General features: G+C 37.3%; 13 protein-coding genes across 13 annotated transcripts; 6 read left to right on the forward strand and 7 right to left on the reverse strand.

Annotated features, from left to right (window-relative positions):
• Positions 1-113: 113 nt before the first annotated feature.
• NUP42 (FG-nucleoporin NUP42) lies at positions 114-1,388 on the reverse strand (the record flags this gene model as incomplete). Its single annotated transcript, XM_056221388.1, has 1 exon — positions 114-1,388. The coding sequence occupies one exon, from the start codon at positions 1,386-1,388 to the stop codon at positions 114-116; it is 1,275 nt and encodes a 424-aa protein (XP_056081183.1).
• An 887-nt stretch (positions 1,389-2,275) lies between these two features.
• Positions 2,276-4,273, reverse strand: MSS116 (ATP-dependent RNA helicase; the record flags this gene model as incomplete). The annotated part of the gene is made up of 1 exon (XM_056221389.1): positions 2,276-4,273. One exon carries the CDS (start codon positions 4,271-4,273, stop codon positions 2,276-2,278), a length of 1,998 nt encoding a protein of 665 aa, XP_056081184.1.
• A 652-nt stretch (positions 4,274-4,925) lies between these two features.
• Positions 4,926-6,527, forward strand: REF2 (RNA-processing protein REF2; the record flags this gene model as incomplete). Its single annotated transcript, XM_056221390.1, has 1 exon — positions 4,926-6,527. The coding sequence occupies one exon, from the start codon at positions 4,926-4,928 to the stop codon at positions 6,525-6,527; it is 1,602 nt and encodes a 533-aa protein (XP_056081185.1).
• A 103-nt stretch (positions 6,528-6,630) lies between these two features.
• CAB5 (putative dephospho-CoA kinase) lies at positions 6,631-7,356 on the reverse strand (the record flags this gene model as incomplete). Its single annotated transcript, XM_056221391.1, has 1 exon — positions 6,631-7,356. One exon carries the CDS (start codon positions 7,354-7,356, stop codon positions 6,631-6,633), a length of 726 nt encoding a protein of 241 aa, XP_056081186.1.
• Positions 7,357-7,584: 228 nt separating this feature from the next.
• Positions 7,585-8,754, forward strand: CBS2 (Cbs2p; the record flags this gene model as incomplete). The annotated part of the gene is made up of 1 exon (XM_056221392.1): positions 7,585-8,754. The coding sequence occupies one exon, from the start codon at positions 7,585-7,587 to the stop codon at positions 8,752-8,754; it is 1,170 nt and encodes a 389-aa protein (XP_056081187.1).
• Positions 8,755-8,899: 145 nt separating this feature from the next.
• RKM2 (protein-lysine N-methyltransferase) lies at positions 8,900-10,339 on the reverse strand (the record flags this gene model as incomplete). Its single annotated transcript, XM_056221393.1, has 1 exon — positions 8,900-10,339. One exon carries the CDS (start codon positions 10,337-10,339, stop codon positions 8,900-8,902), a length of 1,440 nt encoding a protein of 479 aa, XP_056081188.1.
• A 288-nt stretch (positions 10,340-10,627) lies between these two features.
• VPS64 (Vps64p) lies at positions 10,628-12,442 on the reverse strand (the record flags this gene model as incomplete). The annotated part of the gene is made up of 1 exon (XM_056221394.1): positions 10,628-12,442. One exon carries the CDS (start codon positions 12,440-12,442, stop codon positions 10,628-10,630), a length of 1,815 nt encoding a protein of 604 aa, XP_056081189.1.
• A 225-nt stretch (positions 12,443-12,667) lies between these two features.
• Positions 12,668-13,174, forward strand: SPC19 (Spc19p; the record flags this gene model as incomplete). The annotated part of the gene is made up of 1 exon (XM_056221395.1): positions 12,668-13,174. One exon carries the CDS (start codon positions 12,668-12,670, stop codon positions 13,172-13,174), a length of 507 nt encoding a protein of 168 aa, XP_056081190.1.
• An 81-nt stretch (positions 13,175-13,255) lies between these two features.
• Positions 13,256-14,311, reverse strand: RAV2 (Rav2p; the record flags this gene model as incomplete). The annotated part of the gene is made up of 1 exon (XM_056221396.1): positions 13,256-14,311. The coding sequence occupies one exon, from the start codon at positions 14,309-14,311 to the stop codon at positions 13,256-13,258; it is 1,056 nt and encodes a 351-aa protein (XP_056081191.1).
• Positions 14,312-14,493: 182 nt separating this feature from the next.
• On the forward strand, positions 14,494-15,483 carry COQ4 (ubiquinone biosynthesis protein COQ4; the record flags this gene model as incomplete). Its single annotated transcript, XM_056221397.1, has 1 exon — positions 14,494-15,483. One exon carries the CDS (start codon positions 14,494-14,496, stop codon positions 15,481-15,483), a length of 990 nt encoding a protein of 329 aa, XP_056081192.1.
• Positions 15,484-15,702: 219 nt separating this feature from the next.
• MSC2 (metal cation transporter MSC2) lies at positions 15,703-17,877 on the forward strand (the record flags this gene model as incomplete). The annotated part of the gene is made up of 1 exon (XM_056221399.1): positions 15,703-17,877. One exon carries the CDS (start codon positions 15,703-15,705, stop codon positions 17,875-17,877), a length of 2,175 nt encoding a protein of 724 aa, XP_056081193.1.
• Positions 17,878-18,435: 558 nt separating this feature from the next.
• On the forward strand, positions 18,436-21,054 carry EBS1 (Ebs1p; the record flags this gene model as incomplete). The annotated part of the gene is made up of 1 exon (XM_056221400.1): positions 18,436-21,054. One exon carries the CDS (start codon positions 18,436-18,438, stop codon positions 21,052-21,054), a length of 2,619 nt encoding a protein of 872 aa, XP_056081194.1.
• A 289-nt stretch (positions 21,055-21,343) lies between these two features.
• UME6 (DNA-binding transcriptional regulator UME6) lies at positions 21,344-23,902 on the reverse strand (the record flags this gene model as incomplete). Its single annotated transcript, XM_056221401.1, has 1 exon — positions 21,344-23,902. One exon carries the CDS (start codon positions 23,900-23,902, stop codon positions 21,344-21,346), a length of 2,559 nt encoding a protein of 852 aa, XP_056081195.1.
• Between the last annotated feature and the right edge of the window lie 9 nt (positions 23,903-23,911).

Here is a 23,911-nt window from a genome sequence, read left to right on the forward strand (position 1 = left end):
TCTTCATTTTCTTTGTTGCACAAGGATGGAGATGTTACCAATGCATTTTGTATTTATGTATATACATATATGTAATTAAATATATCATTTACCAATTTTTTGACGTTTCTTGTCTATGCAACTAGTGCAGGTGGCGGAGGGACATCAGGGACAAGACCTAGTTCAAACTTATTTGCTTCAAATATTTTTAATGTTTCCTCTGCAAGATCAGCCAACTCCAGAAAGCCATCTTTTTCAGAAGGAATTCCTTGAACAAACCTAGTCTTACAAGATGCTGTATTGATACTCATCGGTTGCTGTCCAAACCCAAAAGGCGACCTGCCACTATTATTCTCTATATTTGTATTCGGTATTTGGCCGAATGTAGAACTAGTGGTTGATACCTTGTTAGTATCCTTCTGTGGCGCAATTCCAAATGAAAATCCTTTATTACCAAAAGCAGATTGGAAGTTTGTATTTGTATTCATATCGGGGTTTGATGGTGCAGAAACGAAGCTGCCACTAGTGCCTTGGCCAAAAGCAGATTGTTTGATTGAGGCTTGATTATCCGTAGCTCCAAATGGACTACTTTCGTTGTTGTTGTTGGTTTTGGAATTGGTGAGACCGAACGGTGACGTACCAACAGCCGCTCCATTTTGAAGATCACCAAAAGGCGATTTGTTACTGTTGTTAGTGCCAAACGAACCGAAAGGGGATGCTCCTGTTCCAGTAGTTGTGCTAGAGTTTTGAATGGCACTAAATGGTGACTGTGTATTACCAGCTGTGCCGAAAGCGGGTTTGCCAAATACTGATGATGTAGCTGATGCATTCTGAGATGAGTTTTGTTGCAGTGAACCAAAAGGAGAAGAGGCCGTTAATGGCACATTTTGGGTAGTGCCGAATGCAGAGTTATTACTATGGTTTGTAGAACTAGAAGTAGTATCAGTTCCATTCGCTCCAAATCCTGTTTGACCAAAGGCAGATCCCATTGAACTAGGAGCTTTACTAAAAGGATTACCCATCGCCGCCGTATTACCAAAACTTGTTGATCCAAATGATGGTGCTCCAAACGCAGATGAAGTTGCGGGCGTATTAATATTGACAGGTGCACTAGAGCCAAATGCAGGTGCCCCAAATGCCGATGGTTTGATTACATTATTAGTGTTACCGAAAGCACTAATGGGAGCATTACCAGTATTATTTGTATTGGCACCAAATTGTGGCTGTCCAAATGCAGAAGCAGTAGCACCTCCTGTCATTGAACTTGTTGCTCCAAAACTAGGTCTACCGAATACATTGCTTCCCATTCCAGTGTTACTAGCACCATTAGTAGTGAAAGGATTGGCCCCATTTGTATTGGAAAGACCGGGTTTAACACTTGATGTGAATGGATTAGCAAAAGCTGACATTGCAGTTTGATCGTTGTTTGGATTCAAATCCAATCGTAATTGAACAAGTTCTTGTGTTAATCTTCAGTGTTGTAGCTCTTTAACATTATACGCTCTATCCATTAAATCACTATTTTTCTTGAAATACCTTGCACCGCAAGCCGGCTCATTTCTTGACATAATCAATATTCTTCTGCACATATTATCAAGGTTCCATAACGTATTCTATTTAAAGTGGTGGCTGGGGCGTCATACCATGATTTCCTGCCTTCACTGGTCAATGGTCACTTCCTTAAATTAATGTTACTGTTCAGTGGAAATCGTAAACGAGCCTAACAATTCAAACCAGATTGATGGAGCGAAATTCATATCAGGCATAATCTTCCTCTAGCAAACAATTAGTTCACGATCCAAAGCACTATAAGACATTATTTATCTATATCAAAAAGACGTGAATTTTTTTTTCTTACCATTACTACTGAATGACTCTTATTTTATTTTCACTTGGCACAGTGCTAATTTTATGAAGTGGTCCCTTTGATCAGAATTTTTTAGGTAGGTACAGTTATTCAATATTTTCTGTAAAATATTATTATTCTTATTGATAACGTAGATGTTTTAATAAACATGTAAGAATTAATAGCAGTTAACAAACCCACATTGGCTTGCTGAAAATACTTGTGAAGAAGACTTTTCGTTACGATGTAATATGGTCCTTATAGCACCACCCTTGCTTAAAGAGTAAGAGAAGAAACAAAAAAACTTATTTAATATATATATATATAGTAGGTATTTACACGTGAAGGTATTGAAAAAGAATAGAGGGTCTAAAATACAGGTATCTTGGTGAAGGAATTGCTATTTAGAATACAAACCCCACATCTCTTTTCCCTCCTATTTTGTCTGTTCTAATATCTATTATTACTTCTACTTGAGTAATTGTTTCTGTTATTACCACGAGAGAATGAACGTCTGTTGTTATTACCGCGTCCAAATTGTTCATCATCATAATCTCTTCCATTCCTATTATTGAAACTCCTGTTGTCTCTAAAAGAAGTTTCCGAGTCAATATCTTCATCACCGTAAGAATTCTCAATTCTACCTCTATTTCCACTATAGTCTTTGATTTCAAACATTGCCTTACCAATTGGACTACGGCTTAATCCGAGTTTATCTAAAAATCTCCTGGACACAGGGATCTTTAACTGGGGGTCATTCAGTAACACACCGTAAGTAGAGGCGATTTCAGGCAGAATGCGTCTTTCAGAGAACCTATATTCCTTAATGCAAGATCTATAAGAGGAGATCAAACTTACCACAACATCTGATATGTCTTCTGCTTCGTCGTTTATAGCTTCTAAGACCTCAGATTTTATTTCTTCATTTGGTTCGTATTTTTCTTGTTTTGCGATGACTATATTCTTAGCATCTTCTAGTTCTCTGATAAAAGGTAATTCATCCTTACAAATAAATAGTACGGAGGAACCTTCTTTCCCACTTCTGGCAGTTCTACCAATTCTATGGATATAATTCGCCAGTTCAGATGGAACACCAATTTGTAAAACTTCGTGGACATTTGGGAAATCCATCCCACGAGCACCTACATCCGTACAAACCAGTATACCAGATTCATCTTTCTTGAATCTCTTAACTAAGCTTGTTCTTTTGTTTTGTGTAATTTTACCATGAAATTCTAGAATTGGTAGATCTTTCTTGAACTCATTCTGTAAAATGTTGCACAAGAATGAAGTAAATTTGACTGTTGGTGCAAAAATAATGGCTTTGTAATTTGACTCTCTTTCCTTAATTTGCTTTTTTATATGCTCCACAGCTGCAAAAATACTATTGGCAAACTTTTCAGAAATTACGACGGATTGGTCAATCCTTTCATGAGCTTCAGGTTCATTCTTGTCTACTGTGTCCAAAAAGAGACATTCTTTTTTATTCATAATATTGTTTGCCAATTTTTGTACTTTGTCATCCAAAGTAGCTGAGAACAATAACGTCTTTATGTTATCTACAGATTTGGAGTTCTTTTCATTCAGTATGCCAGAAATTGTTTCCAAGTCATCTCTAAATCCGATTTCTAGTAGTCTATCAGCTTCATCTAGAACTTTATAGTCAACAAACCTGAAAAATTTATTCGAGTACTTTTCTAAAACATCAATTAATCTACCTGGTGTGGCAATAACGATGTTTGGTCTCAACTTATTCATTTTATTCATAGCTGCCCTGAAATCAGTACCACCAACTAACGAGACACAACCATACTTTTTTAAGCCATAGTTCATGTCGTGAATTTTTTTCACCTCGGATTCAATTTGTAAAGCTAAATCTCTTGTTGGTGCAACAATAACGGCTTTCACCATGTACTGAGAATCAAATTTTGTGTTCATCAAATGCTGGAAAATTGGAATCAAAAATGCAAAAGTCTTACCTGTACCAGTTTTGGCCCTTGCTATAACATCGTGGTCTTCACTGGACAAAATTGGTTTTATAGTCTTTTGCTGCACAGGAGTCAAACCAGGGAATTCCATTCTAGTAATCGCTTTATGTATTTCCTTATCAAGAACGCCTTCTTCTAACAAAGAATCCAAGGTCACCTCTTTAGAGTTTTCTTCTTTAGGGACGTGAATTAACTTAGAAAAAGTGGTCTTATCGAAATGCACTTCATCATCATCTTCCCTGGTCCTGCTTCGTGGACGAGAATTAAACCGGGAGTTCCTGGACCTACTATTATTGTCGTTCCTCTGGTACCTACCAAAATGTTTTTCATCTCTGCTCCCATCATGATATGATCTTGTCGAAACTTCTCGATTGATTCGATAACAGCTCGACAGAAGTACCGATAAACTCCTACCTACAAAAAGAGGTGCACGACTCTTTATCAAAACCGAAGTCAACATTTACCAGCCTAATGTTCAATTATAGTAACTCTTTTGCCACTCTATATTATTTCAGTGACCATCAATTCTTCCTTTCTCTTTTTTATAGGAAAATTTTGTTACTTTAATATCCCCTCACACGGGTTGGTAATAAATGAAGATTAAAGTCCATAAGAAATGGTACCTCAGATTGTTAACTTGCTTATCAAAAAGAAAATAATACGATCATACTAGTCCAGCAAGTTTGCTACCATTAAGAATACATACGACCCTCATATAGAAGTTACTACGGGTAGTTCATTTTATGTCACTATTTACGAAATTCGGGCGTCAGCATTTTTCATCAGTTTTTTTAAGGCGGTATGGTATAAAGAATCGATGATACTCGATTGAGGTACTTGTTAGCAGGCCCACACATGGCACGCAGAACAAGATAAGCATAGCTCTTTCATACTGTATTATACTCTACTGCTTTGTATCACTTCGGCACACCAACGATTTCTTTTGGCGGGTCTATTATATATATTATATATACTTTTATCAAGACATCGTGTGAGTAAGTGAGGTTGAAGCTCAAAAACCTACAAGCGAAGACAGAAGAAAGATAGCAATACCAAGAAACGGAAAAAAAAAAAAAGAAACAGTAAGTAACGACACTCTGGAAGATTCAACAATGTCAGCTCCTGTTCCTCAATTAGTAAATATATCTCATGCCTTGCAAGCTTCCACTATCCAACAAATTCGTTTGGATATGGTAGATTTTAATAAAGATTGCAAATTATCTTCCATTCAATTGGCAAGAATTGACAAGTATATCGATTCTTTACAAGCGGCTTTAAATCAGTTCACCAAAGATAATTTGCATATCGAACGGAAGGACGAGAATGTGACTGCTGCAGACGTGCAACTGTATTCTGGCCTAAAATCAATGTATTTAGATTATTTGAACCAACTAATTAAACTAAAGCATGACAAGCAACCCCACTCTGTACCACCCATCGCTAATGATGTTTCATTAGACTTCTTCGTTAACCAATTGCCTAAGTTTTCTCCCGAGGAAAGGAAGAATTATGTTGATAATTTAATTCTGAATAAAAACAGTCATAATCGATTGTCTAAGATGGATGGTTTGGTAGATGCCGTCATTAATTTATGTGTCTTGGATACGTCTGTTAGTGAAAATGTACGATCTTATATGAAACTATTAGATACACTGGGTTTCCAAAAGGGTTCGAACAGCACAGGTACAAAGACGAAGCTCAAAAAGAAATTAACTAGTTCGAAAGCAAAAGTAAGGGATTCCGAAAAAGATAAAGAGAAGGATAAGTTGAAATCAAAAACGAAAATCAAACTCAAGCCTTCCCCTCTTCTCAGTAACGATGACGATATCTCTTCATCACTGTCTTCTACATCGAGCGCTTCAGTGAAGAAATTAAAATCAGGCTTATTCAATAAAAATGAAGATAAACCCTCCGCAGAATCTTTAGCTACTTCTTCTAAGAAAAAACTATCATTTTCTAAATATCTAAACAAAGATGATGCAGATTCTACCAAGCTTGGAGCCAAACGAACTTTGGACCTGGATTTCAAAGTCAATCCCGTAGAGTCGACGATAGCCTCTAACAATACAGCATCTTCTACATCAGTATCACCATCGACTACGTCAGAAGCGACTCCTGTTTCTTCAGAAGAACCTTTAAAGAAGAAAACTAAAAAGTCTCTTAAAGACTTTAATGTACAATCTATCCTTAGAAATGGTAAACCAAAAAAAACCCGTACAAGTAATATCAAATTTCTGGATGATCCTCAGCTAATAAAAGTTTACGGTGATGATCTACCGAACCAAGGGCTACAAGTTTCTCCTACTCAGCTGAAGAAAATTCTAAAACCATTTAAAGAAGGGGAACCAAAGGAAGTTATATTGTTCGAAGATATGTCGATCAAATTAAAGTCTCTAGATTTAAGTTTTCTAAAAAACACAAGCAATAATGATTATATTGATATATCTGAAACTAGAGGTGGTCCAATACACTGTGAAACTAGGACCCCGTTAATCTACAGAAAGAACTTCAATCATTTCAATTCAGACTTGAATAAAAGACCGCCAAGGGAGCCCATAGAATTCGATTTGAATGGAAACACAAATTCAAATCCTACTATTGCGAAAGCATTCGGTAAAAATAGTCTTTTATTGAGGAAGGATAGAGGCGGTTTGCCATACAAGCATGTGCCTATAGTAAAAAGAAATAAGTACCCTCCAAGACCAGTACGCTAAGCTGTGAAATGCAGATACGTAAATATGTATATTATATATATATATATATATATATATACATATATATTCATTCACTTATATAATGTAATTATAAAACACCTCCCTATGCCTCTGAAGGCTTCTTATTTTGAAGTTTCTTCATCAATAATCTGGACATGATGATGCCACTGGCACTTACAGCACCGAAAGGTGGAAAATACTCCAGAAAGGTTCTTAATCTACTTGGTCGAATTTTCTTTATAACACTCTCAATTTGTTCGTATAAATCAACCAATGTGCTATTGTTTTGTAAGATATAATCTGACCTTGTCATTCTTTCATCAGTATTCATTTGACTACTTAGTCTATTCTTCGCATCCTCCTGACTAAGTTCAGGATTCCTTGTCATCAATCGTTCAAGTTGTAATTCTTGCGTACAAATTACGCTTATAGTAACTCCACAAATTGAATCTAGATTACCTTCAAACAAAAGTGGTACATCCAAGACGCACATCCTATACCCTTTCAAGTAATAATAACCAATCTCTTTAAACATTGCATACCTTATTGCAGGATGCGTTATTTCGTTTAAGGCTTTCAAATCCTCTTTATGGCTAAAAACCCACTTTCCTAATGCCTCACGATTCAAGTGACTATCCTCCAATAATAAATCCGGTATTTTGTCCTTGAAGTATAACACAATCTGATCATAAGCATTTTGGCCCGGTTCTACCACTTGTCTCGCAATCTTATCTGCATCAACAATAGGAAGTTTGTATTTGTCTCTCAGTCTTCTAGATACCGTGCTCTTACCACATGCAATTCCACCCGTCAATCCTATTACTAACATGTTCTGATCTTATTCTATTTGATGGTTTCTCCCGAGGGTTTTCGATTTGATTGTTTGATTGTTACTATTGTACCATTTACACTCCAATTCTTGTTAGGATAAAGTAAAAACAAAAATAAACAAAAAAAAAAAGGAAAATATTCTGTCCAGATTTAAACCTTTTTTGATGCATGTAAAACATAACTCTTACTATAGTCACGCAAAGGATCTAAACCCCAGAATAAGATAATGTCAAGTTCGATACCTAGGGTTTATTCCCTAGGTAACTCTCCCATGACGTACTTACTAGGACTAAGGATTGCACAGCTCCCGAGTCAGCCAAGGGTCCCGTTAGTCGTTCTTCTTTTGAATGACCAGAAAAAATTGAATAGGTTCCTTAATAATGACTCTAAGATTGTTGTCAAGTCAAATAATAATAACAAAGAAATTTATCATAGGCAGTTCATGGCATCATGTGTTCCACCCATTTTAAGCAACGGTGAGGTTGCGCCAATCGAGAACCTAATTGTTTCAGATGCTTCCTCAAAATTCATAACAGCCCAACTTTCCAAATACAATAAATGCTTAAAACCTGACACAAACATTTTATTTCTGAATCCAAGTTTAAACTTACTAGAATATTTGCATAGATATCGATGGCGCTCTGATCAAACGAGACCAAATTTGTTTATGGGATTCACATCGCCAGTTGAAGTTGGAACTTTACACCAAGAATTTCAATTATCTTTCAAAACGAAAGGAAAGATACAATTTCATATCGCAAAGATTGATGATTTTCCTCCATTAGGCAGCCATAGCAAGAACTCAGGTCTTCCTTCGAAGGGTGAAAAAGACAAAAATGAGAAAGAAAACGGTACATTTTATAAACTGTTTAGAGAGATGACCAAACTACGATGCGGAATTGGCTCAAATTTAGTGACTTTTGACTTACATATTCATGGTTTTCACAACTTGTTTTTCACTGAGCTGGAGAAATTGATAATAGAAAGTTGTACTGAGCCTTTATTGGCAGTTTACGATTGTGTATTTAAAAAGGAGTTGCTGAAAATTCCTGGAGCGAAAAATATTATTCGAAATTTGATAAATGAACAACTATTAATCATTGGTCGATCCTACCCATCATTAAGCAATTATCCGAATTATTCTATCATTTTTGATAAAGAAAGAATGTTCAACTTAGTAGTAAGAGATTTGGAAGTTAATGGTCATAGACGCGCTAAGCTGGCTCAATCTTTGAATCAATTGAATCAAACTAACATTAATGAGCTCAACGGATTTTTTGTTGCTCTTGGTAAGTACAAAAAATGTAATAGCAAGTGGAATGATATGATACTGACTTTAGTGAAGGGAAAACAGTCAATCACTAAGCAAAAAGCATTAGATTATCATTATCTATAAAAACGTTTCATGTATATATATATATATAGAATAAACAATCATAAATTCTAATTCTAGATAGCCGTCATGTACCTGCGTTTGCAAAAAACATTATATGTGTTTGGTATTTTCTTATTTCGAGTTACCACTTGTGATTTATGATAACCTATGATTCCACGTCTTTCAAGTGTTGTGTAAGAATTTTTATATATCCTTTGTATATGGTGATTATGTTTTGTAGGCAGAGTTTATCCTCACCATTATTTTGTTCTTCTATCAACTGGTCAAGTATTTTAGTATATTTTACAGTTAATGATGCTAATAAATTTTTTAAAACTGGAGATATTTTGGGTTTGAAATAATCTTCTGATATGTAACCTTCAATGAATCTGCGGACTCTCCTTTCATCTCTTGTTACAAAATAGTTCAATGCAACTAATATTCTATAGCTTATGTCATTCTCATTGATCGTATAATCTCCCCAATAGCCATGCCTTGATAAAAATGTTTTGACCTCCTTTTTATCATCGTTTACTAGTTCAATGACGTCGCTAGATATGTCTAAGTAGTTCCATTTATTTTCGTCTACGACAAATCCATATTCGTTCAGTAAGAAATCATTTGAATGTGCTCCGTAATTCAAAAAGAGTTCCTCATTGATATTTTCATAACTATGTTCCCCGCATCTAATGCTAAATTGCCCAATTCCAATACTTTTTTCTCCTTCTGATTTCAACTGAATATTTAACTGAGGATAGCAATGCAAATCTACCTCGCAAATGTGGTTAAGAAAATCAACATAAGGGACTAAGGTGAAATTGTTCATGGGGTCCTCTACTTTCAACGGAACCTCGGCATAGAGACATCTCGAATTTATAACGAAATAAATATGGAGGAACAGGGAGAATAACTCATCACTTGTAATTTTCTCTGACTTCTCAATACCGTAAAAAGAGTTACAAATATCATTCCATTTCAAAACTATCTCTGAAATGATATTCCAATCTCCTCTGACAAGGCCACCGATTCTTGTCATGTGATTTTGCGAAGCAGCAGGTAGATATTTCATAAGGGAGTGGTATTGTGAACTAGGATCACAATACCAAATGGCTGGTATGGATCTCAACTCCTCCATTGAGGGCCATACATCAAAGAATGGTTTCCAATCTGAGTGAATCTCATTGTGAGTCCATTTTGGCAATAGATGGTTCTCCACCAATATATAAAATGATATCAGTTGAAATGATGATAAACTTAGCAAAAATTTTTTTGATAATTGAGAATATAATTCATATCTTGGATCAATTGAGCCTTTATTTCCCACATCAATAACATTTTTTTCATAGTCGATCTGCTTTCTATTGATTGTAATACCAGGAATGTTAAGCTCTTTATTGAACTTTGAAATATGGTATAAGATGGTGTGAAAGTTTAGTTGCTTCGAGCTCGGTACTGAAACAATGGTATCATTTTTTTTGATAGATCCGTGATTGAGGATGATCCCTCTACCCGATTCTGGTGATTCACAGATGCTGATGTTGGGCGCTATATAAAACTTATCTGATTTTTTTAGCCATGTTAACAATGAATCAACCTTTCCATTCATTCGAGAGTGGTTTATACAATTTTTAGAGTGTTTTCGCCTGTTTTGAGTTTTATATGATGAGATAATACACTCAGTGCTTACTTTAACTCTTTGAGTTTTTCACTTTTTTTCAGTTGAGAAACTGTGAGAAAATGCGGAAAGCACATATAAATCAGAATTGCAAAGCAATATTCAAATCGTATGGAATATGTGCTATGTGTTTATTTATAATATATCGTTTGCATTATGTCTACAGAATACGGCCCACTTTGCTTAGAACTATGCCTGTGGTAATTATCTTCCCTCGAGTTACTGCGGCAATTGCTTAACAGCTGTTGCAACCAATCCGAATGAAATGGCAACTAACCCGAAAAGCAACCTTTTACCGACTTTCGATTTCTTGCCTTCAATAACATCTAATTCTTCAGTGCTTTCCAATGCTTCATCGTTGTCCTTTTTGTCTTTCTTTGAATATTCTTGCTTTGCCCTAGCGCTATCTTCATTGATAATATTATTGTTCGGATTGCTTTGTGTTAATATTGAATTTTTTCCCTTCTCTTCCTCTATTTGAAGGTTCAGATCTCTCAATTCACCCTTTAGTTCCTCTAGCTTTTCATAGTTTTGTTTTTCCTTTAAGTTACATGCGGATTTTATTTTACTACTTTTTTGCTTCATCTCTCTTAATTGATCTTCTGATTCTTTGAGTAGCGCGTCATTATTTTCTGATAGAGTTTTTTGTAAGGCTGTGCTCAGTTTCAGTAAATGCTTTTCGTTCATATCAACCATGTGTTTGTTTATTGAATCTAAGTTTGCTGTGTAGTTTTCCATGAAATTTTGCATGGAGTGCAATTTTTCCGACTCTTGTCTTTCTAAGGACAGTTCAGTAGTTAGGGTTTTTATCATATTTATCAAATTTATGCTTGTGCCTGCAGAATTGTTAACGAAAATCCCACTAAGAACCTCTGTTTCTAAGCCTAAAATATCATCATCCAATTCTATGTTATTAACGTCTCCAAACATGGCAGCCTCAAAAGCGGCCCTTTGAGCCGTTGTTGCAGATGTTACGCCAACTTCAGTATACCTCTCATTCACATGAGATCGTATCGGGATGTGTTGACTATGATGTGCTCTGTCCAATTGTATTTCGTTTGTATCGGTGGAGTTGCTATCACTATTATTAGTGAATTCATGTTTTTTAGTCATCAAACTCGTAGGATCAGACACAGTATTCATTAAAGGAATGACTGAAATCTCTTCTACGTACGCACTAATCTTTCTATGTTCAAATTTCGTGTCTATATCAGTACCCAAGTCCACAGTATCACCAACTTTTAACTCTACATCATTTTGATCGATTTTAACCCCATTAACGAATGTCCCGTTACTGGATTTCAGGTCACGAATATATATCTTTCCCGTTGTGGGATCACAACTTAGACAAGCATGGTTTCTTGAGAGGACTCTTGAATCAAAATTTCCGTTATCAGGCCTAACTTGTTGCGAAAACAAATCTCTCTTCGATGATGTATTACTTTTGTTTATGCTATTGGTAACTGGTCGACCTAACTTAAGTCCATCAGGTTTAAATGGTACAACGAGGAACTTTGTTTCAAAAGTACCATTCAGTGATTTGAGTATAATTATATGGGTATGCTTCTTACGGGATAGCCCCGTTGCAGATAATGTCTCAGTTGAACCATTCTGGAGATTCGATAGGTCACTCAATACCGGTGGAGGAATTGCTTCTACAGGAACTGTAACCTGCTTACCCAATACTGGATCTATGGGTTTACCACTTTGATCCTGACTCTGAGTTTCAAATGGAGAGCAAGTTTTATTGGCTAATATCGGCGACAATTGTTGTTGTTGTGAAACTTGATGAACAGAAGGCGGAGGTGAAGCGGTAGGTAAAGAATCTAAATCTGTTGGTATGGTATATTGGTCAATGTCAGCATTTGAACGAGACCCACTACTTCTCGAATTTGATCTAGCTCTCCCCATAGGCCTCTTAGGTGGTGACGTTTGTGGCGTCTTTGTCATTCCTGGAGAATTGGATTGATCCCTAACATAGGGAGAATGTTGCAGTTGCGGAGGAGGCCTTCTTTTTCTTTCCAGTTCTGCCATGCCAGTGATGTTACACTTGTCTTCTTTACTTCTAAATTTCCAGTTGGTGAGACCGCTGAATGTCCGTGAGGTTGGAATTGCAGTTTACTTTTAATATGTGTTCATCAATGGCGATTAAGAACTTTGTTTTCACAGGGCGTAGTTGTTAACTATATCGAAAAATAATAATAAACAAAAGAATGTTATATACACATATATCAGTCGTGAAGAATAAACGGAATAACAATGACGGATGCCTTGGAACAGAGTGTCTTTGCCTTAGAGAGAACAGTCTTGGTACTGAAGGATTCTATTGAATCTTTAAAACATGCAAATGAACCTAGCACGAACCTTGCGTCGACGATGCTACAAACCAAAAGAGTTTTCCGTTTAGTTCCTGAGTATGATGTTGAAAGGTCGAAATTAGATTTGATTGAGGAGGTGGAACCATTAGTAAGGACGCTGGGTGATAAATTACGGAAATCTATGAGTAAAATGCAAAGGGAACTGGATACATTGCAGCAGACTTACGAATTGAATGATTTGAGGTTAAAGAAGAACATTAGTATGAATGACGACGGTATTCTGCATAGTTCAGATATGGGCCACGAAGATGACGGTAAAGATGCAGATATAAGCACAGATGTGGTCATGATGGCATCTTCTACTAATGAGGAATTGGAAGAACTGAAGAAGTTAAAGGAAAGAAAAAAGCAATTGGAGATTAAGTTGCAAATACTCAAACAGAAATAACGAGGTTTTTTTTTTTGAAGAGTTCATCATTCTTTTATGTAAACGTGTATTATAAATCATTGTTAAAGTCATTCTAGTAAACTACTTATCTGTACTTAATTGTTTGCTAGCAATTAAATTAGCTTGATGATTTGCCATCGCAGCTTTGAGGCTGTTCAATTTGGAGCTTATACTGATCAAAGTTGGGTCGCTTGTAGACACTATTAATTTTTCACATTCCATGACTACCCTATTATCAAAAGTAACGCCTCTCCTTAATAGTTCTTGGGCTTCTGGGAGTGTTATTGTTTCGCTTTGAAAAGAAGAAATGAGGTGGTTAAGTAAGGTGGAATCCTGGACTTGAACACCGTTCTCTAAGAGAATTTTGGACAAGTTCTTGTGTCTTTCATTTGTCACTTGATTTCTTATCTTGTCACAAAACGACTTGCCGGTTTTACTATTGATCTCGCACCAAGGTTTCTTTGTCACCTTAACAAGATTTCGTAATTCTATACAGAGCTCATTTCGGCAAAGTGTCAGTTCTAGACCCAAAATATGAGCTGTGGATTCGCAAACGGTATAGCAGTCTTGAAACATTTCCTTCATGGCATAGTTGTTATCCTCTGGAAACACTAAGTCTCTAGGAGGGTTTTGTAGAAGTATTAAGGAATGGTTTAATAGTTCCATGGCGACACCAAATTTGGTTACGAATTCACTAACATCTGTGGTTAGTTGGAGTTGGTCCAATAATTCCAGAATATTCTTCAAGTGGGTAGTTATCTTGCTGAATTGGACGAGTAAAAAATTCAACCCTGTATTCATTCGGAACATTACTTGTTTACCCCTTTGGAATTGTGGAAATCTTACCACTATATGGAAATCGATAATATACTCGCCTTGCCTCGTGATAACACCTTTGACCGTCGGTGAGTCATTCTGTTTGCTGCTTTCGTTGGGAATACCATTAGATACGGGCATCTTAAATATTTGATCACTCTCTAGCATTTCCAAACATTTAGAAAAATTATCAATGATGTTAGGCAGTTGCGGTTTGACAATTTCTTCGATGAGCCACGAGCATTCTTCTACGGCATCTTTGAGTCCGTCGTACTTATCTGATGAACCGAACCTATCATTGGGAAATAATTTAACACTCATTTTGCTCTCAGAGTGTTTTCACTGTGTACCTCATTGTAGATTGAAGTTCTATTGTTAAATTAACCCCGAATTGCTTTATTCAGTATATATATATTTCATATGACTTTTGAGAGAAAAACAGTTGCGGTCTTTGCAAAGAAGGGGAGCAAACCAAGTAGCTACAAAAGGACAAGTAAAATAGTATGTTTAGACTATCTGTACTAAGATCAGCAGGTACATCAACAGTGGCATCTCAATGTCGTGGGATAATCCTCCCTGCAGCGGCAATGTATACATTGAGTTCATTCATATTTGGTAAGGACGCAAGGTTAGCGGATGCCATGGAACGTGGTGAGTTACATAACAAGAACGTTGATTATGCAAAAGAGGCCAAAGAACGCACTGAGTCGCGTATCAGAGCTCTGGCCAATAGCAGACCAATGAAACCTCGGTACGAAGGCCATGTCCCTCTTTATCGATACGAGAAATTGTTATTGTTTGCAATTTCCGGCTGGAATTCATTCTTCCATCCTGAGGATGGTTACAATATCGTCCAGCTGGGCGAAGCTACTGCCTTGCCTATCTTTTTAGAGAGCTTGAAGCAAACAATGCTTAGCGATTCCTCTGGGAGACGTATTTTAAAGGAACAGCCCAATATTACAACTGATACTTTGCACATAGAAAAGTTGGCTAAATTGCCACATAATACCTTTGGCTACGTGTACTATCAATGGCTGAAAAGAGAAAATGTTTCTCCAGACACCAGAGCGCCCGTAAAATTCATCGATGATCCTATGCATGCATACATCTTCAAGAGGTATAGACAATGCCATGACTTCTACCACGCTATAACCAACATGCCTATTATAATTGAAGGGGAGGTAACTATAAAGGCTCTCGAAGGTGCCAACTTGGGCGTCCCCATGGCTATACTTGGTGGTTTTCTTGCACCTTTGCGTCTAAAAAAGGTCCAGAGAAAAAGACTATATGATATATACCTACCCTGGGCTGTCAGAACAGGTTTAAGCTGTAAACCATTGATCAATGTGTATTGGGAGGAAATGTTGGAGAAGGACGTCGCTACTTTAAGGAAAGACCTGCAAATAACACTTCCTCCAGATCTAAGGACAATGAGAAAGAATCGTGCAGCCCTCAGAAGTGAGATTGATGCAAAATACAATTCACACAAATGAGCGAAGACCTCCGCATGAATCGGTAGATCAACGGGTACGCTCTCACTTATATATTTATATCATTATTTAACAAGCTCTTGTATGATACCAAGAAGTGTGCTCGTTCAAAGCGATTATAATGTGCCATCTCTTAGAAAAGTAAGATGATTAACATAACTGACGTTAAAGGTTACGAATATATACAGGCGGTGCTTCAATGCGTCCGTATCAAGCTAAATGATGGAACTGCAAGATCTATTGGCAAAAGTTCCGTTGTTGCTATCGTATCCGACTATAATTCTGTCCAGTAAATTGATTGTACCTTCTCAAAATGATCTCATATCAAGGACAGGTATTAGATCAGTAGAGCACGCTGAACAAGGGCTAGCATTTTTTAGTATAGATCATAGTATAAGACTGATATTTCTTCCAATGTTCATTGCTTCTTCCTTTAATCTGTTTGCATACTATTTTAACTTTGTCAACTACTCCAGCCAAAGAAAGTATTATGTTTTATTTGCTGCATTTTTTCTAATATCAATATTAAATGCGATTTTCCATCCAATTCAGTCAACATGTATCACTTTATTGATTATTAAACTATTAACTACTGCCGGTGAGCTCTCATCTAAAATTTCTCTCAATTTCAAGACCATTTTGAAAACGTTCATGCCTTTTATTATTATGACACTTGTTATATTGCGCAGTGATTCTTCGTCGGACGCTAGTGCCAGCGATATGAATAAATTAATTATTCATTTAGTTACTTATGCTCTTCTAGTGTTTATACTAAGGTATGCGTCACCGCTGCTATTATCGACCTTACCAAGTAGCATGGATTTCGTGTCTAAAGACGGCAGCATCACACAGGATGTGATAAGTAGAAACAAGAGATTTCCACTAATGATAATATTACCATTTGTTTCTTTTATTCTGTTGTACTTAATGACTATCATAAACAATACTTACAATATTCAGTTATTGATGGTGTTTGTGTTTTACGGATGTTTGACTATCTTCTCTCTATCGTTAAAGGATGTGTTCACAGAGAATATAAACCAAGAAAAGAGAACCGAAGAGAATGAGCATTGCCACAAGTTCGAAATAAACTACATGATTTCCCATTTTTGGTTGACAAAATTTACTGTGTTATCAACGGGTGTGATGGCTATTGTGGTGCATTTTTTATCCTTTAATGAGATCACTTCTTCCATTAAAACTGACTTGCTCAGTTTGCTTTTCGTCATAGTGGCAGATTATGTTTCCAATTCATTAAACATACATCCTGATTCGCATTCCCATGATCATGCACATCATTCTCACTCCAGCGATTCGTTGTCTCTTGAAAATGAAAGTATATTCAGGCAAATGGCTTTGAACAAGGATACCAGATCCATCTTTTCTTTCCTATTATTGAATACTGCTTTCATGTTTGTACAACTTTTATATTCTTTCCGTTCCAAGTCACTGGGCTTATTATCTGATTCGTTACATATGGCCTTAGACTGCACATCTTTACTATTAGGTTTGATTGCCGGTATACTGACCAAGAAACCAGCAAGTGATAAATTTCCTTTCGGTTTAAACTACCTCGGCACTTTGGCAGGTTTCACTAATGGTGTTCTGTTACTGGGTATAGTATGCGGTATCTTTGTAGAGGCAGTTGAAAGAATTTTCAACCCCATTCACCTGCATGCGACAAATGAATTGTTGGTTGTTGCTACATTAGGGTTGTTGGTTAACCTTGTTGGTTTGTTTGCTTTTGATCATGGTGCTCATGACCATGGCGGTACGGATAACGAGAATATGAAGGGTATTTTTTTACATATATTAGCGGATACATTAGGTTCTGTTGGCGTTGTTATTTCGACATTGTTAATCAAATTAACACATTGGCCCATCTTTGATCCAATCGCCTCTTTAATGATTGGTTCCTTGATCTTGCTTAGCGCCCTACCCTTGTTGAAATCTACTTCTGCAAACATTTTACTAAGATTGGATGACAAGAAGCATAACTTAGTAAAGAGTGCACTAAACCAAATTTCAACGACTCCGGGAATCACCGGTTACACAACTCCTCGGTTTTGGCCTACTGAGTCAAGCAGTTCTGCGCATTCTCATTCTCATGGTCACTCGCATTCTCATTTAGAGGATCACAGCCATGAGTTTCATCATGATAAGCCATGCGATTCACAAAAGAATCCAACATTGGTAGGGTATATTCATGTACAGTATGTAGACGGCGAGAATTCCACAATCATCAAGAAAAGAGTTGAAAAAATATTTGAAAATGTGAGGATCGAAGCATGGGTTCAAGTTGAGCCTAAAAATTCTACCTGTTGGTGTCGTGGTACTTCGATGAATACGATATTAACCAACCCTAATTCTCTACCCCTACAACCCATAGCGAATTGAATAGTTTTTACAATGCATACTCTCATATAAGTTTTAAATAGATATACCATATACGTAGAACAACACTATAAGAATATTTTTTACAGACTAGAGCGACAGAGGTGCAGCAAATATCGTAATTTCTGGGCGACTGCTTATGCTAATCATGTTTCACGGTTTCAGTATCATAATGGAAAAAAAAAGCATCTAACGAAGGAAAAGATACTATCTCAAATTAACTTCAAAGTTTGGTAAAAACTAATAAAGCAATTTACATTGAATTGATCATCCATTGGAATACAAGGGGAAGTCCTCCGTATTTGGTGTTTTTATCTTCCCACATATTTTGAATGTTTTTTTTCTTATGAAAAGTGTTTTAAGGAATCATATATGTAAAGAGATCATTCATTCAAGACGTCATCAAATTAAGATTAATAAACAAGAATTTAGCAGAGTCATTTGGGAAAATAGAATTTTATCATTTCTCAGTTCTCATACACACACGTCATAGGGCGTATATATATTTAAAGAGGATATCTTACCTTCATTGTAACGTCATATAGTTGATATTTCAATTAAATGGGACAATCGAATACCCAAACAGAGGATATTGCTACCGCTTTCAATGGTATAAAAAGTCAATTGAACAGCATATTGAAATCAAATCAGTTATTTCATGATTATGCGTTATTGAACGGGTTCTTGGCATTTGCTCATTCCAAATTGAATGCTGTGGTCCTCTCTTCCATAGATTCCCAATATTCTTTATGTCAATCTAGAAGTTCATCTGTGGCCGATGTCACTACCTTTGATTACAGCGATATATCTACAATATTAGATTTTTCGTGGGAAAGTGTACACTATCCAATATTCAAATGGTTCCAGATGTGGAGAAATTACGTTCTTTTTGAGAAGGAGAACAAGAAACAGCAGACTAGATATATTGACTTTAGAAAAATGAACTCGAAAATGTTGAAGTTTTTCAAGACAGTACAAAACTTTTATGCTAACATTATCAACGCTGTTCATAAAAGGTATAATGTAGTTGCACTTTTGCCGAGGAAGATTATTCAAGACTTAATGTTAAGTGATATTGATGGTGACAGTTCTGTAGTGAAATCATTCAACAGCGATAGTCCGTTCGCACATCTAATCCTAACAATTTTCCATCGATGTCTGTTATTTTTAGGAACAGCGTATCGTTATAAAAGCCTCCTTGAAGAAATTTCCAACAAATACAGCATATCTAATTTTAAGAAATCATTGGATTATTTTCGCTTAGCTTCGTTAACGTTGCCTAGCGCTGGTGAAACATATTCGCAAGCGGGAACGGTGTTCCTTCAGACAGGAAATTTGGGGACTGCTGTATTCAGTTTTGTCAAGGGTATGATGACGAAGATGCCAAGTCCTGTGTCAATTAAAAACTTCCGCGCGTTAATGGTAGACAATAAAAGTTCATTAAATCGTAGTTTGCATACAACTATTATGAACACCTACTTGCAAGAATCTAAAGGAGTGAAACCTCCTGCTAAAGATATTTTAGAGTTTTATTACCTTGGCCTCTTTGGATCTGTTTGGTCTCCTAGAAGTTGGAGGGATGATACGAAACCGAACCAGTTAAATAACGGTATTAAATTAAAATATTTGGAGGACGTTCTTTATGAAATGATGTCAACGAGATACCTTAAACATATCCAGATAATCTTCAACAATTTGATCATTACAATTGGTGGGTTTCACTTATTATTGAAAAGACGTTCTGATGTGGGTACAAATACCTTAACGGATTTACGTAGCAATGAATTGGATTATCTAAATTTCGCATTTAAATTTATTGGACATATTTTAAATGATATCGTGAAGGAATCATGGAGCGAACACTCTGAAGTTCCTGAAATATTAGGTATGGTAAGAATTATCAATTGTTGGATAAAATCGAACCCTATGGTTTTTCAATATGCTCAAAGTAACGTAGAGTTTGTTAATGCCATGGCGTACTTCATGAACGATGTCATGAAAAAAAAAAAAAATCTTTCTTCTAGTATAACAGAACGCACGCCCAAAAGAACCTACTGGTTTGAAGAAGACTTGATGGTGAAAGGTTTGTCGTTTATCAATTTTCAATTATCCGATTTTAATGATTATGATGAAATTTTTCAAATGGACCGTAATTTCGATAGATTAATTGGGGATCCACCGTCATCCGACAAACAATCAGTATCATCAGAAATGCTGTTGAGACTACAAGGTGTGGTAAGATTTATTTACCAATTATTGATGGAAAACAAATGTGGTGTGGAATGGTCAGATAATAAATCACGTTATATCTTTACTAAGAAAATCGGACTAAAAAAGACCATTAAAACTGATATAAAGGCATCGAAGCAATCAAACGAGGTTAGGTTACAAAGAAAAAGTAAATGTTTCACTACTAACTCAATCTCTATGGCACATTTGGAGAGACAAATGAGAAGCAGCTCTTTGAATTCTTCTTCCCCAACCATGGGTTATAGTGGTTCATCTGTACCTATGGCACCGGAAACGTTCAACGTTAAGCCCAGCGGCATAATAACAGGAAAAAACAAGATGAATGTAGAAATGTTTGAAATTGAAGTAAGCGGCCAAAAAGTCGATGACATCACTACTGATTTATCGCCTGATTACAGTAGCGCACCAACCTCCTCTTCGAATTCCACAGGTTCATCATCCTTTGATTTGAATAGCATTCTATCTTCAGCGCAAAACAAGCCCTCGGAAAATTCATTTGCGCAAAAGCCAAACGAACAAAGGGTAGTTAATGATATTCGCAATCAGATTCCAAATTCAATGCAAGAAAGTGTGTATCCACCACGACAACTGTCGTCAATATCTTCATTAAGCTCCGCGTATCAAAATTCCATGATGTCTTCACCAGCCTCAATGGTATCCTATCCTTACAATTTCTTAAACCAGCAAAGGCAAGGAGTTTTTCCACCTTTCAATGTCCAAGATTCACAATGGCAACAGGAAGCACATGCGCTATATTCAAGAAATTTAACGAATCCGGCGTGGGTGGGTGGTCAGCATCAAACGCCGGCGCCTCCACCAGTCTATGCACATCCGCAACAGTCGATATTTCAACAACCCATGCAGTTTCCTTATGGCACACAGAACAGCACTGAAAGCATTAAGGGAGATGATCCCAACAGTATGTTTTAGTAGGATTCTTTTTCTTTAGTAGCTTCAAAGTTTTGAAAATAAAACCTGAGCAACCAAAAATTAGTTCATCAAATGAGACATACCTACACCTTAACTAAATCGTATGCGAAAGTTAATGTATAACTTCTTTTGAAAGTCTTTGAAATTACATGGTATTACTTACATACATAATATATATATAGGATATATCATTGTTATTGAAAAATTGTTGTGTACCACTCTTTCTTTTTTTCTTTGATAGTATAAGATTTGTACTAAACAATGATAATCCTTCTCTTCAAGTTAGTTTTTACTTTTTTTTCATTGCTCTCCTTTTGGCTTCTTTTGTTTTTTTCTTGATTTCTTCCAGTTTCATTTGCTTTTTCTTTGGGTCGGATACGAAATCAGGTTTGAATGCGTCATAATGACAGTCCAGTTTCAACCTTTCGCAATTGAAACAGTGTGGTCTTTCTTCGGTACACTTCTTTTTTCTTAACCGACAAATCCAGCAACCGGTACGAGACCTTGTACCTTGAGAGGTTGAGGAAGCAGTGGTGTTCAATTCTTGTGAATTGTTTGCTTTTGATTTAGAGTTGTTATTGCTTGATCTTTTTTTTGAAGATTGCTTCGCCTTGGTTTTTGTCCTAGACTTGGTTGTTTTTCCCTTAGATTTAGTCGAACCGGGAGAAGTAGTATTGGGATAATCAACAGCATATGCTAAACTAGAAGAAGATGCCTTTAATGAAGGAGATGAAGGTGCTGAGGAAGTCGCTGATTCGCCAAAGGAATTATGATCGCTATTGGTTTGGCTCACAGCTCTTGCGTTCCCAACTGATCTTCTCGATTTCTTCAACGGCGGTACTTCTAGTTGTTGCTGTTGTTCCGGTGCAGATAGGCGTCTGTCTATTCGCTTGCCATTTTTATTCCAAGTAACTTGTCTTGCTCTTGACTCGAAAGAGGGGTCTATGACCTTTTTAGAGTTCAGGTTTAAATGGTAAGAGGACAGGTCTTGGTCTTGATCTTGATCTTCATCAAAAACAGCTGTGGAATTGTTGTTTTCAAAAGCCGTTTGTTGATGGTCGGAATTATGAATACGTAATAGGATTGGTCTCAAAACACCCTTTGATGGGAAAGATGACGAATGAGGTCTGCTAGCCGGTACGCCGAGTGTATTTGTGTTATTGATATTATTGACATTTGAAATAGGTCTATCATGACCTCTATATGGAGATGATCTCATGTTTGATAGTACGGCTGCGGCCGTACCCAAGTCGTCGTCAAGTTTAGTAGATGAAGATGCAGAATTCGGACCAAGCAATAATCTTGATCTCAATCCATCCAACTTAGAATTGATATACTTCGGTGGGGGTGGCGGGATGTATGGTTCATTTGCACGGAAGGGACTATTTTTGTTGTTACGATGTGGCAAATCGCCGTAGAAAAACCCAGTAGAAGGCCTTGATGAAGTGGCAAACGGGTCTTCTCCACGATTGATAGTGTTTCGTTGAATGTTGTGGCTGTTGCTGTTGATGTTGTTATTGTGGCCGATGTTATTGTTTGTGCTTGTAAATGAAGATGCTGAAGTTGGAGGCTGAGAAGGGGCCTGGTTAAACCTAAAATGCTGAAAATTGTTTCTGCTGGGAATAGAGGAGCTGGTATTCGTACGCCGAGAGTTGATGGGCGTATCCGTGTTCGAACTTGCGTTGTTGGAGGACGATTCGTTCAAAGAGTAGGCCTCATCTCTATACTTCGAATTTAGCCAGAACGAGATGTTAACTTTGGATTCGTTCTCATCCAGCTTTACGTTCGGGTCAGTTATTTCTCTATCCTTATTGAAATAGAAATTTCTGGGGGCCACACCTATGGCGTACTGATCATCATGGTTACTATGCTGGGATTGAAAGTCGTTCGAACCATTGCTTCTAGGCTTGGTTTCGCAGCGCAAAAACCGGCCGATCTCATTATTACTAGAGGAATCTCTCGAATCAGAGCTGTGGAACGAGTTGTTCTCGTTGTCATTGGTGCTGTTGTTTCTGCTCAGTATTGACAGCGGCGAATTGGTATTCTTCCCATTGTTTTTGTTGGCGCTGGTAATCATGAGCGGCAAATCCGATTCTGTGCGGGAACGCAGACCCGAGCCCGAGCCCGAACCAGCTGCGGTGGTACCGGGGGAAGAAATAGGTGGAGCTGCTGGTGGCGGCAACTGTATTTTTTCTTTGGCGCCGGCGACGACAGTAGTAGCAGCAGCAACAGCAGCAGCGTTGTTATTAGTTGAGGTGGAGGAGTAAGGGAAAACAACATCGTTCATTGTAGCATGCTGCAGCTGGATGGTATCCGAAACCTGTGCAACTCTACCTTCTACGGGATGGCCGTTACACAGCGACTTAGGATCCGAAGGCGTATTGGAAGGCGCGAGTGGGCTGGCGGCACCGTGGCCAGCGTTATCGCTGTTACGGCGATCTTGAAGACTGGTAGTGGCCGCTACAGTAGCATCGTTTTCCTTAGAATCATCTTTGACATCAGTGCCACCTCCCACTTGCAAACTCGGCGAAACCGACGGAGTATGCACCGGAGTATTATTGGGCGCACACGTCAATCTCATGATAGAAAGTAGAGGGTTTTCGTCGTAACTGGTCTTGACAGATTCAATGCTAGCACTGGAGATAGTAGGATGTCGGGGATTTGTTCCATCGCTACCTTCATCCTCTGCGTGACTTCTGCCATCTTGGCTGCTATTCGTGAGCGTGTGACGAGCCGTTTTGTTGTGCAGATAGTGCTGATTGTTGGCGGTTGTTTCCATGGAAAGCAGAGAGGCAGCCGCATTGGATTCGTCCATGTGTTTGCTTTGAGAGCCCGCCTTGTCTAGCATCGTGAGTTA

The sequence above is a fragment of the Saccharomyces mikatae genome, assembly GCF_947241705.1.
Source record: "Saccharomyces mikatae IFO 1815 strain IFO1815 genome assembly, chromosome: 4".
Lineage (NCBI taxonomy): Eukaryota > Fungi > Ascomycota > Saccharomycetes > Saccharomycetales > Saccharomycetaceae > Saccharomyces > Saccharomyces mikatae.